The 18,119-nt window shown below is 39.2% G+C and overlaps 1 protein-coding gene across 9 annotated transcripts in view; it reads left to right on the plus strand.

The window, feature by feature from the left end:
- The window catches only part of PHF8 (PHD finger protein 8), a 96,589-nt gene that overhangs the window by 59,893 nt on the left and 18,577 nt on the right, over positions 1-18,119 (plus strand). For all 9 annotated transcript variants that reach the window (XR_016391367.1, XR_016391368.1, XM_022563579.3 and 6 more), the window contains one exon: positions 3,604-3,699. Coding sequence is in view for 7 of the 9 variants with exons in the window: in XM_022563579.3 (XP_022419287.1) it covers positions 3,604-3,699 (96 nt within the window). In the remaining 2 variants the exon portion in view is untranslated. The remainder of the gene's footprint in view (positions 1-3,603; positions 3,700-18,119) is intronic.

Genomic DNA, 18,119 nt, shown 5'->3' on the forward strand with positions numbered 1-18,119 from the left:
TTCCAATCTAAGGGGGAAGGCATTTAGTCTTTTCATTATTGTGATATTATCTGTATAGGTTATCAAGTTAAGGAAGTTCACTTCTATTCCTATTTTGCTGAGAGGTTTTTTTTTTTAAATGAATGAATATTGAGTTTTCCCAATGTTTTTATTCCACCAGTGGATATAATCATGTGGTTTTTTCCCTTTAGTCTGTTAATATGGTAGGTTACATTGACTGATTTTGAAATATCAAACCAGAATTGAAATCACAGGATAGACCTTAATTGCTCATGGTGTATTATTCTTTTTATATATTACTGGATTTGGTTTACTAGTATTTCACTGAGGATTTTTGTGTCTGTGTTCATGAGGGATATTGGTCTATAATTTTCTTTTCTTGTACTTTCTTTAGTTTTGGTATCAGGGCAGTCAGTGCTGGCCTCAAAGAATGAGTTGGGAAATGTTCCCTTCTCTTCTGTTTTCTAGAAGAGATTATGTATAATTAGTGGGGTTTTTTAAATGTTTAGTAGAATTTTTGTGTGAAACTACCTGGGCCTAGGGATTTCATTTTTAGGCTTTAACTATGGATTTATTTTCTTTAGTAGATATAGGATTATTCAGGTTTTCTATTTCATCTTGGGTGAGTTTTGATAGTTCATGGTATTCAAGGAATTGGTCCGTTCTAGCTAAGTTGTAGAATTTATGAGCATAGAGTTGTTTGTAGTATTCCCTTATTATCCTTCTAATGTCTGTGAAGTCTTTAGTGACATTTTTTATCTGATGTTATTTTATTATTTTTATTTTTACTCTTGATGTTAGTAATTTGTGTATTTTTCTTTGTCATTCTTGCTGGCATCTTATCAATTTAATTGATCTTTTCAAAGGACAGTTTTTTTAAAATTAATTTTTATTGGAGTATAGTTGCTTTACAATGTTGTGTTAGTTTCTACTGTACAGCAAAATGAATCAGCCATACATATATACATATATCCCCTCCCTTTTGGACTTCCTTCCCATTCAGGTCACCACAGTACATTAAGTAGAGTTCCCTGTGCTATACAGTATGTTTTCATTAGTGATCTATTTTATACGTAGTATCAATAGTGTATATGTGTCAATCCCAATCTCCCAATTCCTCCCACCCCTCCTCTTTCCCCACTGGTATCCATACATTTGTTCTCTACGTCTGTGTCTCTATTTCTGCTTCGCAAATAGGATTATCGATACCATTTTTCTAGATTCCACATATGTGTTAATATACCGTATTTGTTTTTCTCTTTCTGACTTACTTCAGTCTGTATGACACTCTCTAGGTCTATCCATGTCTCCACAAATTACCCAATTTCGTTCCTTTTTATGGCTGAGTAATATTCCATTGTATATATGTACCACATCTTCTTTATCTGTTCCTCTGCTGATGGACATTTAGGTTGCTTCCAGAGACATGGTTATTTTTGATCATATTTAAGACAGTTGATTTAGAGTCTTTGTATAGTAAGTCCAATGTCTGAGCTTCCTCATGGACAATTTTTATCAATATTTTTCCTGTAAATGGGACATAATTTCCTGTTTCTTTACATGCCTTATAATTTTTGTTTGAAACCTAGACCTTTTGAATGTTATAATGTGATAACTCTGGAAGTCATATCTTCCTTCTTCCCTAGAGATTGCTGTTGTTGCTTATGGTGAGCTACAGTTATCTATTTATTTAATGACTTTCCAAATGAGTTTTTGCAAATACTGTGTTCCTTGTTGTGTGTGGTCACTGAAGCATCTGTTCCATTGCCTCAGCAGTCAGCTGAGATTTCCTGACAGAATTTTCCTTAAATGCCTTAATTAAGCAGGCTTTTTCTTTGTTAAGCATCCCCTTTGTTGTTATAAGTTTTTGATTGGATTCCAGAGTCCCCAAAAAGCTGATTATTGTAGTTTTTGACAGCTTAATGGTTGCTTCAGTGGAGGGACAGATCCTTGGAGCTCCCAACTCCATCATTTTTGGAGGAGGCATCACTCCTCCCACCCTTGTATTTTTTTTTTTTTTTTTTTTTTGCGGTACACAGGCTCAGCGGCCATGGTCCACGAGCCCAGCCGCTCCGCGGCACGTGGGATCTTCCCGGACCAGGGCACGAACCCGTGTCACCTGCATTGGCAGGTGGACCCCCAACCACTGCACCGCCAGGGAAGCCCTACCCTTGTATTTTTAATATGCGTATTTTAACTTGTATTTTCTTTAAATGTCTAAAATTAATTATTATCTACATCTTATTCCATCTTGAATAAGACATGAACCTTAGAATGGAATTCCTTTTGTATGTTACTTTATACCTGTTATCTCTCAATCCTCAGAACTTTGCAAGGCAGGTTCATCTATTATTTCAATTTTATGGGTGAAGGTAGTGAGACTTACAGTTCTCCTAGGCTACTAAGCTAGTGGGTCAGTCCAGGATTTCAAAGTAATTGTCTAATCCTGAGACTCAAGGTCTTTCTACCATACTACACTTCTTTCCTTTAGGTGGAAAAACCTTTCAAACCCAACAAAATAACATTGACAGCCATTAGTCTAGTAGGGATGGAACCTTTCTCAAACAACTGTTACCAGTAGTCATTTCTTTCTAGGGACAATTAATAAATTCAAAAAAATTTTTTTAATGAGTCAAAGAGGTGTTTTACTTCTTTGCTCAAGGAGGAAGGCCTGAAAAATGGACTCATTTTCCTACAGAGAGACCCTTCTGGAAGGAAGTGGGAGACTGGATTCCTCTGATGAAGCAGAATTCTAGAGAAGTTTGAAGCTGATCAGTAGGAGGAATGGGAGTAGTCATTAGGAGGAAATATTCACTCTCACTTTCCTTCTCTTTTAGGTTTAGCAGTAGGAGAGTTTGACCTCATCAGTAGGACCTTTCTAGACCATTTTCCTATTAAACTGTATAGGTGTTGCATGTGTATGATAAAACTGGATGTTTCTATGTATTTATATAGGTTGAGATACTTATATATGTGTGTTTTGTCATTCGCATCATTCAGTTATAATAATCTTGTTCCCAATTCAGCCTAAGTGGTCTTTTTGTTTCCTTTGTGTGAATGTGTGAACCATTTCTTTTTCCATTAATTCAGCAAACACTTACTGAGCACCCACTCTTCATTATGTTCAGCTCCCTTAGTTTAAAATCAAATAATACATATCCTTGCCCTCACAGTAAATTGGGGATGACATTTACTAATCATCTCTTAAATACTATATAACAACTCCAATAGAGGTATGCACAGAATACTGTGGAGAGTTGAGGACGCATCTGAATGAGATTAAGAGAAGAGGGAAGGCTTCTTTAGGATGTGAATCTAAAGCTGAATTTTGTACGGTCATTAACTCATGAAGTTACTCACTAAATGGATGTTGGGTGAGTGAAATCAGAGTTAGGTGATGCTGGGAGAAGGACATTTGCAGCAAGGGTACAAAAGTAGAAAGACATGAAAAGTATGTGGCATATTCAAGAATTCCTACAGTTGAGTATGGATTAAGTAAAGGGTCCACTTGTAGGGGGGTGGGAGGAGCTCAGGTAGGTATCATTCTGTCATCACCCTTCTGGATGAGATCTCATTTTACCCTGCTTTTCCCTCTCACTGCAGTTTACCCTTCCTTGGAGTCTGACGATGATGACCCTGCTTTGAAATCTCGACCCAAGAAAAAGAAGAATTCAGATGATGCTCCATGGAGTCCTAAAGGTGATCCAGTATTCTGTCCTTAAACTCTGTGGGGGTGGTTGGGGGGAAAATATGTCCCACTGGCTAGGTGGGACATTTAATATAGGAAGACACTCATTTGTTTATCCAGCAAACATTTGTTGAGTGCCTGCTGTATGCCAGGTACTATGTTAGGTGCTGGAGCAAAAATAATCAATAAGACACAGAGTTCGTGCACTCAGGTCAGCAAAATCAGAGGTAATGGAGCATGTTGCTTTTGATATTACATGGCTTGAGATGAAAAGAGGAAGACCTTGAGCAGATTTCAGCAAGCAGTCTAAGGCTCCTGAGAACATTCTGCTACCATCATCCCAGCCCTTTGATAATAATATTGTTGTCAAAGGAGGGAAATTCTGCTAACTGTTGAGCTCTACAAGGCCCAAGACTCCTTAGATTATTACCTGTACTGGCTGAGAGGCCATCTCTGAGGAGGGAAGAATGAATGAGTTTTGAGATGAATATGGAATTTAGAGGGTAATAAAAGAATTTTATTCATCTCCCTGGCTGGGTGGTTTTTTCATTGGAGGGTATGTCAGTTGGCTTTTGCTGAATCAAACTATCTAAAACTTAGTGTCTTAGAACAACGGTTGATCATTTCTCATGATTCTGTAGGTTGGCGGAACTATTGTTCTAGCTGGACCAGATTGCCTGGGGCTGGATGGTCTAAAAAGATCTCCTTCAGGTGTCCAGGACCTAATTTGGGGTGTCTGGGGCCTCTCTCCATGTGGTCTTTCACCCACCTGAAGGCCAGCCTAAGCTTTTTCACAAGGTAGCAGAAGGGTGTCCAGCAGCAAGAGAGGACAAGCCCAATATGCAAGCACTTTTCAAGCCTCTGTTGTGTCATGTTTTCCATTGTCCCATTGCCAAAGCAAGTTACATGGCCAAGCCTTGATTCCAAAAGTGGAGAAATAGATTCTATCTCTTGGGAGTGGGAACTGCAAAGTTTTCCTATGCACACAAGGACATGTGAGCAAATTGAGAGCCATTACTGCAACAGTCTGCCACAGAGGGTGCTGGCATCGCAGTACCCCTGTGGTTCCCCAGGAAATAAAGGGTGTGCTGTCCCCACCCAGCCTTATTTGACCTTTCTGGTATTTGCTTGGGATTGGAGGAATGGGGTGGCAGGGCAGTCCTGAAAAGTGTTCTCTTAGTGAGTCAATCAGCAAATGTTTCTTTTTTCTTTCTTCAGGCCTATTTTCTGATTTTATTTTCTCCTATACTTTCTGGCTTTTTAGCATAATAGGAAATTTGGAAAATAGAGGAAAGTATAAAGAAGAAATCACCCATGATTCTGCCACCCGGAAGCAACCACTGTTAAGGGTTTTTTTGTGTGTGTGTGGTACGCGGGCCTCTCACTGTTGTGGCCTCTCCCGTTGCGGAGCACAGGCTCCGGACACGCAGGCTCAGTGGCCATGGCTCACGGGACCAGCCGCTCCGCGGCATGTGGGATCTTCCCAGACTGGGGCACGAACCTGTGTCCCCTGCATCGGCAGGTGGACTCTCAACCACTGCGCCACCAGGGAAGCACCATTGTTAACGTTTTGATATATTTCCTTCTAGTCTTTTTTCCTATGCATTTTTCTTTTTATGGTTGAAATCACAGTCATATATCCTACTTAAAAATTTTTTTTCCCTTTTAATCAAAATAATGTGTATATCTGGTAGCAAACCAAATAGTACAGAGAGGTTTAGGATGAAATGCAATGGTCTTCTGCCTCTGCTTTTGCTACTTCCAATCCCTTGCCTGAGAGGCAACCTTGTCATTTTCATTTTTCTGGTAGTTGCCTCCAAACTTCAAGATAATAGGGTTTATACCACCATTTCTTGATTTATTAACCTTTTTTTGATTTTTTTAAATTGGAGTATAGTTGCTTTACAATATTGTGTTTATACTGTACAGCAAAGTGAATCAGCTATACATATATACATATATCCCCTCTTTTTTGGATTTCCTTCCCATTTAGGTCACCACAGAGCATTGAGTAGAGTTCCCTGTGCTATACAGTAGGTTTTCATTAGTTATCTATTTTATACATAGAATCAATAGTGTATATATATCAATCCCAATCTCCCAGTTCATCCCACCCCCCACCCTTTCCCCCTTGATTTATTAACTTAACCACTGTTTGTCCTCCCATCGGCTTTTGTCAGTCTCTCTTGATTACCCACTTTCTAAGATACGGACATTAGTGCTGCTATTCTTTCTTTCTTCCTCCAACCTTCTATAAGCTGTACTTTTTTGTTTATATTGTCAAGGTTGTTACCATTGACTTGTAATTAGTACTCTATGTTGACTAGAGGTTGACTGTAAAAGTTCAAAACCAGTAAATATATCTGGCCTTTTAAATTAATATTATAAGCATATCCCTGTGCCGTTATTTATAAATAATATTTTAATGGCTACAAAATATTCTATCCCATGGATATACCTAATTTACCTAACCTCTTTAATGTAGGGCATTTAGCCGATTGCCAAGTGTTTACAATTAGTGGTAACATTTGGAGTGAACATTTTTGTATGTAAGTGTTTGTATCTCTATTTATATGCTTAGGATAGATTCCCATGAAACTCTCAAAGGGCCAAGGTATATAAGGATATCCAGTGAAAAGTCTCCCTCCCACCCCTGTTCCACAGCCTTCCAATTCCCCACCTGGAGTCAACCACTATTACCAATTTTATGTGTATCCTTTTAGACGTAGTTTATTCATATACAAGTAAATGCATGTATATATTTTCTTTCCCCCTCTTAACTCAATTGGAGACATACATACGTTATGTGCTTTACTTTTCTCACTTAACAATTACATGTTGGAGATTGTTTACACTCCCACAAACAACGCATGAGAGTGCTTATTTCCCTACACTCGTGCCACTACAATTTGTAAATGTGAATGTTTTAAAAATTCTTGGTATGTATTGCCAAATTGTTTTCCAGAAAGGTTTTACTACTTTACGCTACCACCAGCCATATGTGAGAGTACTTGTTTATGAATCCTCACAGGCATTGAGCATATAGTTAACAATAGTCTTTGCCTATGAGTAATCGGAACCTCTCAGGCATCCTTAGTGAGTGCTTATCCCCTCAGGGTCGCAAGATGGCTGCTTTAAGTTCTACTTTAAAAAAAAATCTCTTTGGCTGAAATTGTGTCACATGGCCAAGATTATCTGCGAGAAAGGCCAAGAAGTGTAGTTTTTAGTTAGGTACATTGTTGTTCCACAAAATTATGTTTTTATTAGTAAGCAAGAAGGGAGAATGATACTGGGTTGAAAACAAGCAGTCTGTATCATGGTATTTTTTTTTTTTTACATCTTGATTGGAGTATAATTGCTTTACAATGGTGTGTTAGTTTCTGCTTTATAACAAAGTGAATCAGTTATACATATACATATGTTCCCATATCTTTTCCCTCATGCGTCTCCCTCCCTCCCACCCTCCCTATCCCACCCATCTAGGTGGTCACAAAGCACCGAGCTGATCTCCCTGTGCTATGCGACTGCTTCCCACTAGCTAGCTATTATACGTTTGGCAGTGTATATATGTCCATGCCACTATCTCACTTTGTCACAGCTTACCCTTCCTCCTCCCCATATCCTCAAGTCCATTCTCTAGTAGGTCTGTGTCTTTATTCCCATCTTACCCCTAGGTTCTTCATGACATTTTTTTTCTTAAATTCCATATATATGTGTTAGCATACGGTATTTGTCTTTCTCTTTCTGACTTACTTCACTCTGTATGACAGACTCAAGGTCCATCCACCTCATTACAAACAGCTCAATTTCGTTTCTTTTTATGGCTGAGTAATAATCCATTGTATATATGTGCCACATCTTCTTTATCCATTCATCAGATGATGGACACTTAGGTTGTTTCCATTTCCTGGCTATTGTAAATAGAGCTGCAATGAACATTTTGGTACATGACTCTTTTAGAATTATGGTTTTCTCAGGGTATATGACCAGTAGTGGGATTGCTGGGTCATATGGTAGTTCTATTTGTAGTTTTTTAAGGAACATCCATACTGCTCTCCATAGTGGCTGTACCAATTCACACCCCCACCAGCAGTGCAAGAGTGTTCCCTTTTCCCCACACCCTCTCCAGCATTTATTGTTTCTAGATTTTTAAATCATGGCCATTCTGACTGGTGTGAGATAGTATCTCATTGTAGTTTTGATTTGCATTTCTCTAGTGATTAATGCTGTTGAGCATCCTTTCATGTGTTTCCTGGCAGTCTGTATATCTTCTTTGGAAAAATGTCTATTTAGATCTTCTACCCATTTTTGGATTGGGTTGTTTGTTTTTTTGTTATTGAGCTGCATGAGCTGCTTGTAAATTTTGGAGATTAATCCTTTGTCAGTTGCTTCATTTGCAAATATTTTCTCCCATTCTGAGGGTTGTCTTTTGGTCTTGTGTATGGTTCCCTTTGCTGGGCAAAAGCTTTGAAGTTTTATTAGGTCCCATTTGTTTATTTTTGTTTTCATTTCCATTTCTGTAAGGGGTGGGTTAAAAAGGATCTTGCTGTGATTTATGTCATAGAGTGTTCTGCCTATGTTTTCCTCTAAGAGTTTGATAGTTTCTGGCCTTACATTTAGGTCTTTAATCCATTTTGACCTTATTTTTGTGTATAGTGTTAGGGAGTGATCTAATCTCATACTTTTACATGTACCTGTCCAGTTTTCCCAGCACCACTTATTGAAGAGGCTGGCCTTTCTCCACTGTACATTCCTGCCTCCTTTATCAAAGATAAGGTGACCATATGTGCGTGGGTTCATCTCTGGGCTTTCTATCCTGTTCCATTGATCTATCTTTCTGTTTCTGTGCCAATACCATACTGTCTTGATTACTGTAGCTTGTTAGTCTAGTCTGAAGTCAGGGAGCCTGATTCCTCCAGCTCTGTTTTTCATTCTCAGGATTGCTTTGGCTATTCGGGGTCTTTTTTGTTTCCATACAAATTGTAAAATTTTTTATTCTAGTTCTGTGAAAAATGCCAGTGGTAGTTTGATAGGGATTGCATTGAATCTGTAGATTGCTTTGAGTAGTAGAGTCATTTTCACAATGTTGATTCTTCCAATCCAAGAACATGTTATATCTCTCCATCTATTTGTATCATCTTTAATTTCTGTCTTCATTGTCTTATACTTTTCTGCATACAGGTCTTTTGTCTCCTTAGATAGGTTTATTCCTAGATATTTTATACTTTTTGTTGCAATGGTAAATGGGAGTGTTTTCTTGATTTCACTTTCAGATTTTTCATCATTAGTGTATAGGAATGCCAGAGATTTCTGTGCATTAATGTTGTATCCTGCTAGTTTACCAAATTCGTTGATTACCTCTAGTAGTTTTCTGGTAGCATCTTTAGGATTCTCTATGTATAATATCATGTCATCTGCAAACAGTGACAGCTTTACTTCTTCTTTTCCGATTTGGATTCCTTTATTTCCTTTTCTTCTCTGATTGCTGTGGCTAAAACTTCCAAAAGTATGTTGAATAAGACTGGAGAGAGTGGGCAACCTTGTCTTGTTCCTGATCTTAGTGGAAAAGCATTCAGTTTTTCACCATTGAGGACGATGTTGGCTGTGGGTTTGTCTTATATGGCCTTTATTATGTTGAGGTTACTTCCCTCTATGCCTACTTTCTGGAGGGTTTTTATCATAAATGGGTGCTGAATTTTGTTGAAAGCTTTCTCTGCATCTATTGAGATGACCATATGGTTTTTCTCCTTCAGTTTGTTAATATGGTGTATGACATTGATTGATTTGCGTATATTGAAGAATCCTTGCATTCCTGGAATAAACCCCACTTGATCATTGTGTATGATCCTCTTAATGTGCTGTTGGATTCTGTTTGCTAGTATTTTGTTGAGGATTTTTGCATCTGTGTTCATCAGTGATATTGGCCTGTAGTTTTCTTTTTTTGTGACATCTTTGCCTGGTTTTGGTTTCAGGGTGATGGTGGCCTCGTAGAATGAGTTTGGGAGTGTTCCTGCATGTGCTATATTTTGGAAGAGTTTGAGAAGGATAGGTGTTAGCTCTTCTCTAAATGTTTGATAGAATTCGCCTGTGAAGCCATCTGGTCCTGGGCTTTTGTTTGTTGGAAGAATTGTAATCACAGTTTCAATTTCAGTGCTTGTGATTGGCCTGTTCTTATTTTCTGTTTCTTCCTGATTCAGTCTTGCAGGTTGTGCATTTCTAAGAATTTGTCCATTTCTTCCAGGTTGTCCATTTTATTGGCATAGAGTTGCTTGTAGTAATCTCTCATGATCTTTTTTATTTCTGCAGTGTCAGTTGTTATTTCTCCTTTGTCATTTGTAATTCTATTGATTTGAGTCTTCTCCCTTTTATTCTTGATGAGTCTGACTAATGGTTTATCAATTTTGTTTATCTTTTCAAAGAACCAGCTTTTACTTTTGTTGATCTTTTTCTATCGTTTCCTTCATTTCTTTTTCATTTATTTCTGATCTGATCTTTATGATTTCTTTCCTTCTGCTAACTTTCGGGGTTTTTTTGTTCTTCCTTCTCTAATTGCTTTAGGTGCAAGGTTTGGTTGTTTATTCGAGATGTTTCCTGTTTCTTAAGGTAGGATTGTATTGCTATAATCTTCCCTCTTAGAACTGCTTTTGCTGCATCCCATACGTTTTGGGTTGTCGTGTCTCCCTTGTCATTTGTTTCTAGGTATTTTTTTATTTCCTCTTTGATTTCTTCAGTGATCACTTCGTTATTAAGTAGTGTATTGTTTAGCCTCCATGTGTTTGTATTTTTTACAGATCTTTTCCTGTCATTGATATCTAGTCTCATAGCCTTGTGGTCGGAAGAGATACTTGATACAATTTCAGTTTTCTTAAATTTGCCAAGGCTTGATTTGTGACCCAAGATATGATCTGTCCTGGAGAATGTTCCATGAGCACTTGAGAAAAATGTGTGTTCTGTTGTTTGTGGATGGAGTGTCCTATAAATATCAATTAAGTCCATCTTGTTTAATGTATCATTTACAGCTTGTGTTTCCTTATTTATTTTCATTTTGGATGATCTGTCCATTGGTGAAAGTGGGGTGTTAAAGTTTCCTACTGTGAATGTGTTACTGTCAATTTCCCCTTTTTTGGCTGTTAGTATTTGCCTTATGTATTGAGGTGCTCCTATGTTGGGTGCCCAAATATTTACAATTGTTATATCTTCTTCTTGGATCGATCCCGTGATCATTATGTAGTGTCCTTCTTTGTCTCTTGTAATAGTCTTTATTTTAAAGTCTATTTTGTGTGATATGAGAATTGCTACTCCAGCTTTCTTTTGGTTTCCATTTGCATGGAATATTTTTTCCATCCCCTCAGTTTCAGTCTGTATGTGTCCCTAGGTCTGAAGTGGGTCTCTTGTAGGCAGCATATATATGGATCATGTTTTTGGGTCCATTCAGCCTGTCTGTGCCTTTTGGTGGGAGCATTTAGTCCATTTACATTTAAGGTAATTATCGATATGTATGTTTCTATTCCCATTTTCTTCATTGTTTTGGGTGTATTATTTTAGGTCTTTTCCTTCTCTTGTGTGTCTTGCCTAGAGAAGTTCCTTTAGTATTTGTTGTAAAGCTGGTTTGGTGGTGCTGAACTCTCTCTGCTTTTGCTTGTCTGTAAAGGTTGTAATTTCTCCATCAAATCTGAATGAGATCCTAGCTGGGTAGAGTAATCTTGGTTGTAGGTTTCTCTCCTTCATCACTTTAAATATGTCCTGCCACTCCCTTCTGGCTTGCTGTTTCTGCTGAAAGATCAGCTGTTAACCTTATGGGGATTCCCTTATGTGTTATTTGTTGTTTTTCCCTTGCTGCTTTTAATATGTTTTCTTTGTATTTAATTTTTGACAGTTTGATTAATGTGTGTCTTGGCGTGTTTCTCCTTGGATTTATCCTGTATGGGACTCTCTGTGCTTCCTGGACTTGATTGATTATTTCCTTTCCCATATTAGGGAAGTTTTCAACTATAATTTCTTCAAATATTTTCTCAGACCCTTTCTTTTTCTCTTCTTCTTCTGGAACCCTTATAATTCGAATGTTAGTGTGTTTAATGTTGTCCCAGTGGTCTCTGAGACTGTCCTCAGTTCTTTTCATTCTTTTTTCTTTATTCTGCTCTGCAGTCGTTATTTCCACTATTTTATCTTCCAGGTCACTTATCCATTCTTCTGCCTCAGTTATTCTGCTATTGATCCCGTCTAGAGTGTTTTTAATTTCATTTATTGTGTTGTTAATCATTGCTTGCTTCATCTTTAGTTCTTCTAGGTCTTTGTTAAATGTTTCTTGCATTTTGTCTATTCTATTTCCAAGATTTTGGATCATCTTTACTATCATTATTCTGAATTCTTTTTCAGGTAGACTGCCTATTTCCTCTTCATTTGTTAGGTCTGGTGGGGATTTTGTTGTTGTTGTTGTTGTTTTGCAGTATGCGGGCCTCTCACTGTTGTGGCCTCTCCTGTTGCAGAGCACAGGCTCTGGATGCAGAGGCTCAGTGGCCATGTCTTACGGGCCCAGCCGCTCCGTGGCACGTGGGATCTTCCCAGACCGGGGCATGAACCCGTGTCCCCTGTATCGGCAGGCGGACTCTCAACCACTGCGCCACCAGGGAAGCCCGTTCTTATGGGTTTTTATCTTGCTCCTTCATCTGCTGTGTGTTTTTCTGTCTTCTCATTTTGCTTATCTTACTGTGTTTGAGGTCTCCTTTTTGCAGGCTGCAGGTTCGTAGTTCCCGTTGTGTTTGGTGTCTGTCCCCAGTGGCTAAAGTTGATTCAGTGGGTTGTGTATGCTTCCTGGTGGAGGGGACTAGTGCCTGTGTTCTGGTGGATGAGGCTGTATCTTGTCTTTCTGGTGGGCAGGTCCACGTCTGATGGTGTATTTTGGGGTGTCTGTGGACTTACTACGATTTTAGGCAGCCTCTCTGCTAATGGATGGGGTTGTGTTCCTGTCTTGCTAGGTGTTTGGCATAGGGTGTCCAGCACTGTAGCTTGCTGGTCGTGGAGTGAAGCTGGGTGCTGGTGTTGAGATGGAGATCTCTGGGAGATTTTTACCATTTGATATTATGTGGAGCTGGGAGGTCTCTTGTGGACCAGTGTCCTGAAGTTGGCTCTCCCACCTCAGAGGCACTGCACTGACTCCTGGCTGCAGCACCAAGAGCCTTTCATCCACACGGCTCAGAATAAAAGGGAAAAATAAAGTGGAAAGAAAGAAAGAAAGGAAGAGGATAAAGGAAAAGAAAACAAAGTAGCATAAAATAAAATATAGTTATTAAAATAAAAGAATATTTATTAAGAAAAAAAAGTTTTTTAAGTAAAAAACAACAACAACAAAAAATGGACAGATGGAACGCTAGGACAAATGGTGAAAGCAAAGCTATACAAAGAAAATCTCACACAGGAGCATACACATACACACTCACAAAAAGAGGAAAAGGGGAAAAAATAATAAATCTTGCTCTTAAAGTCCACCCCCTCAATTTGGGATGATTTGTTGTCTATTCAGGTGTTCCACAGTTGCAGGGTACATCAAGTTGATTGTGGAGATTTAATCCGCTGCTCCTGAGGTTGCTGGGAGAGATTTCCCTTTCTCTTCTTTTATCGCACAGCTCCCAGATTTCACCTTTGGATTTGGCCCCGCCTCTGCGTGTAGGTCGCCGGAGGGCGTCTGTTCTTCGCTCAGACAGGACAGGGTTAAAGGAGCCGCTGATTCGGAGGCTCTGGCTCACTAAGGCCGCGGGGACGGAGGGGTACCGAGTGCTGGGCGAGTCTGTGGCGGCAGAGACTGGCGGTATGTTGCACCAGCCTGAGGCCCGCCGTGCGTTCCCCGGGGAAGTTGTCCCTGGATTCCGGGACGCTGGCAGTGGCGGGCTGCACAGGCTCCCCGGAAGGGAGGTGTGGAGAGTGACCTGTGCTCGCCCACAGGCTTCTTGATGGTGGCAGCAGCAGCCTTAGCGTCTCATGCCCGTGTCTGGTGTCCGCGCTGTTAGCCGCGGCTCACGCTGTATCTGGAGCTCCTTTAAGCAGCGCTGTTAATCCCCTTTCCTCGCGCACCAGGAAACAAAGAGGGAGGAAAACGTCTCTTTCCTCTTCTGCAGGTACAGACTTTTCCCCGGACTCCCTCCTGGCTAGCCGTGTTGCACTAACCCGTTGCAGGCTGTGGTCATGCCACCAACCCCTGTTCTCTCCCTACGCTCCGACCGAAGCCCGAGCCTCAGTTCCCAGCCCCACCCGCCCCGGCGGGTGAGGAGACAAGCCTCTCGGGCTGGTGAGTGCTGGTCGGCACCGATCCCCTGTGCGGAAATCTCTCTGCATTTCCCTCTACACCCCTGTTGCTGCGCTCTCCTCCTCGGCTTCACAGCTCCCCCGCTCTGCCACCCGCAGTCTCTGCCCGTGCAGGGGCTTCTAGCGTGTGGAAACCTTTTCTCCTTCACAGCTCCCTCCTACTGGTGCAGGTCCCGTCCCTATTCTGTAGTCTCTTGTTTATTCTTTTTTGTTTTGCCCTACCCAGGTACGTGGGGACTTTCTTGCCTTTTGGGAGGTCTGAGGTCTTCCGCCAGCGTTCAGTAGGTGTTCTGTAGGAGTTGTTCCACGTGTAGATGTATTTCTGATGTATCTGTGGGGAGGAAGGTGATCTCCGCGTCTTACTCATCCGCCATCTTCCTTCCTCCTATCATTGTATTTTTTGATGTTTAGTAATTCACAAGCAAACAACAGAATCTCACTGATTTAATTTGCATTTCTTTGATTAGACATTTCCTATATGTTTGTATTAGCTTTAGAATTTTTTCTTTTGTAAATTTTATGTCTGACTTTTGCCCATTTATTCATGTAGGTCTTCAGGATTTTCATATGCCCATTTTATATATAGTAAGAAATAGTCAAATATATATATAAATTATTTATATTTTTTCCTCATTCTACATAAAAAATATGAATATTTCTATATCAAAAGCTGATCTTATCCATTGTTTCCCCATTCATAGAGCAAATAATTAACACTGCTGTATTTTTTACATAAATGTATGCATATATCCATGTATATTTCTCTAAAAAGAAAGCTAATAACTTTTATTACATTTTAAAAGTAGGTTCTTTTTTTTTAACATCTTTATTGGAGTATAATTGCTTTACAATGGTGTGTTAGTTTCTGCTTTATAACAAAGTGAATCAGTTATACATATACATATGTTCCCATGTCTCTTCCCTGTTGCGTCTCCCTCCCTCCCACCCTCCCTATCCCACCCCTCTAGGTGGTCACAAAGCACTGAGCTGATCGCCCTGTGTTATGCGGCTGCTTCCCACTAGTTATCTATTTTATGTTTGGTAGTGTATATATGTCCATGCCACTCTCTCACTTTGTCACAGCTTACCCTTCCCCCTCCCCATATCCTCAAGTCCACTCTCTAGTAGGTCTGTGTCTTACCCCTAGGTTCTTCATGACATTTTTTTTCTTAGATTCCATATATATGTGTTAGCATACAGTATTTGTCTTTCTCTTTCTGACTGACTTCACTCTGTATGACAGACTCTAGGTCCATCCACCTCACTACAAATACCTCAATTTCGTTTCTTTTTATGGCTGAAGAATATTCCATTGTATACATGTGCCACATCTTCTTTATCCATTCATCCGATGATGGACACTTAGGTTGCTTCCATCTCCTGGCTATTTTAAATAGAGCTGCAATGAACATTTTGGTACATGACTCTTTTTGAATTATGGTTTTCTCAGGGTATATGCCCAGTAGTGGGATTGCTTGGTCGTATGGTAGTTCTACTTTTGGTTTCTTAAGGAACCTTCATACTGTTCTCCATAGTGGCTGTATCAATTTGCATTCCCACCAGCAGTGCAAGAGTGTTCCCTTTTCTCCACACCCTCTCCAGCATTTATTGTTTCTAGATTTTTTGATGACGGCCATTGTGACTGGTGTGAGATGATATCTCATTGTAGGTTTGATTTGCATTTCTCTAATGATTAATGATGTTGAGCATTCTTCCATGTGTTTGTTGGCAATCTGCATATCTTCTTTGGAGAAATGTCTGTTTAGGTCTCCTGCCTATTTTTGGATTGGGTTGGTTGTTTTTTTGTTATTGAGCTGCATGAGCTGCTTGTAAATTTTGGAAATTAATCCTTTGTCAGTTACTTCATTTGCAAATATTTTCTCTCATTCTGAGGGTTGTCTTTTGGTCTTGTTTATGGTTTCCTTTGCTGTGCAAAAGCTTTGAAGTTTCATTAGGTCCCATTGTTTATTTTTGTTTTTATTTCCATTTCTCTAGGAGGTGGGTCAAAAGGGATCTTGCTGTGATTTATGTCATAGAGTGTTCTGCCTATGTTTTCCTCTAAGAGTTTGATAGTTTCTGGCCTTACATTTAGGTCTTTAATCCATTTTGAGCTTATTTTTGTGTATGGTGTGAGGGAGTGTTCTAATCTCATACTTTTACATATACCTGTCCAGTTTTCCCAGCACCACATATTGAAGAGGCTGTCTTTTCTCCACTGTATATTCTTGCCTCCTTTATCAAAGATAAGGTAACCATATATGCGTGAGTTTATCTCTGGCTTTCTATCCTGTTCCATTGATCTGTATTTCTGTTTTTGTGCCAGTACCATAGTGTCTTGATTACTGTAGCTTTGTAGTATAGTTTGAAGTCAAGGAGTGTGATTCCTCCAGCTCTGGTTTTTACCCTCAAGACTGCTTTGGCTCTTCAGGTTCTTTAGTGTCTCCATACAAATTTTAAGATGTTTTGTTCTAGTGCCATAAAAAATGCCATGGGTAATTTGATAGGGATTGCATTGAATCTGTAGATTGCTTTGGGTAGCATAGTCATTTTCACAATATTGATTCTTCCAATCCAAGAACGTGGTATATCTCTCCATCTGTTGGTATCATCTTTAATTTCTTTCATCAGTGGCTTATAGTTTTCTGCATACAGGTCTTTTGTCTCCCTATATAGGTTTATTCCTAGGTGTTTTATTCGTTTTGTTGCAATGGTAAATGGGAGTGTTTCCTTAATTTCTCTTTCAGATTTTTCATCATTAGTGTATAGGAATACAGGAGATTTCTGTGCATTTATTTTGTATCCGGCAACTTTACCAAATTCATTGATTAGCTCTTGTAGTGTTCTGGTGGCATCTTCAGGATTCTCTAAGTATAGTATCATGTCATCTGGAAACAGTGACACTTTTACTTTTTCTTTTCCAATTTGTATTCCTTTTATTTCTTTTTCCTCTCTGATTGCCATGGCTAGGACTTCCAAAACTATGTTGAATAATAGTGGCGAGAGTGGACATCCTTGTCTTGTTCCTGATCTTAGAGGAAATGCTTTCATTTTTCACCATTTAGAATGATGTTTGCTGTGGTTTTGTCATATATGGCCTTCATTGCATTGAGGTAGCTTCCCTCTATGCCCACTTTCTGGAGAGTTTTTATCATAAATGGGTGTTGAATTTTGTCAAAAGCTTTTTCTGCATCTATGGAGATTATCATATGGTTTTCATTGTTCAGTTTGTTAATATGGTGTATCACATTGATTGATTTGCATATATTGAAGAATCCTTGCATCACTGGGATAAATCCCTCTTGATCATGGTGTATGATCCTTTTAATATGTTGTTGGCTTCTGTTTGCTTGTATTTTGTTGAGGTTTTTTGCATCTATATTCATGAGTGACATTGGTCTGTAATTTTCTTTTTTTTTGTAGTATATTTCTCTGGTTTTGGTATCAGCGTGATGGTGGCCTCATAGAATGAGATTGTGAGTGTTCCTTCCTCTGCAATTTTTTGGAGGAGTTTGAGAAGGATCGGTGTTATCTCTTTTCTGTATGTTTGATACAATTCACCTGTGAAGCCATCTGGTCTTGGACTTTTGTTTGTTGGAAGATTTTTAATCACAGTTTCAATTTCAGTGCTTGTGATTGGTGTGTTCATATTTTCTATTTCTTCCTGTTTCAGTCTTGGAAGGTTATACCTTTCTAAGAATTTGTCCATTTCTTCCAGTTTTTCCATTTTATCGGCATAGAGTTGCTTGTAGCAGCCTCTTAGGATGCTTTGTATTTCTGCGTTGTTGTAACTTCTCCTTTTTCATTTCTAATTTTATTGGTTTGAGTCCTCTCCCTCTTTTTCTTTATGACTCTGGCTACTGGTTTATCAATTTTGTTTATCTTCTCAAAGAACCAACTTTTACTTTTATTAATCTTTGCTGTTGTTTTCTTTGTTTCTATTTCATTTATTTCTTCTCTGATCTTTATGATTTCTTTCCTTCTGCTAGCTTTGGGTTTTGTTTGTTCTTCTTTCTCTGGTTCCTTCTGTTGTAAGGTTAGATTGTTTATTTGAGATTTTTCTTGTTTCTTGAGGTATGCTTGTATAGCTATAAACTTACCTCATAGAACTGCTTTTGCTGCATCCTATAGGTTT

The sequence above is a fragment of the Delphinapterus leucas genome, chromosome X, assembly GCF_059928025.1.
Source record: "Delphinapterus leucas isolate spDelLeu-1000000601 "Yukka" chromosome X, BTC_Dleu_Yukka2, whole genome shotgun sequence".
NCBI classification, from domain to species: Eukaryota; Metazoa; Chordata; class Mammalia; order Artiodactyla; family Monodontidae; genus Delphinapterus; species Delphinapterus leucas.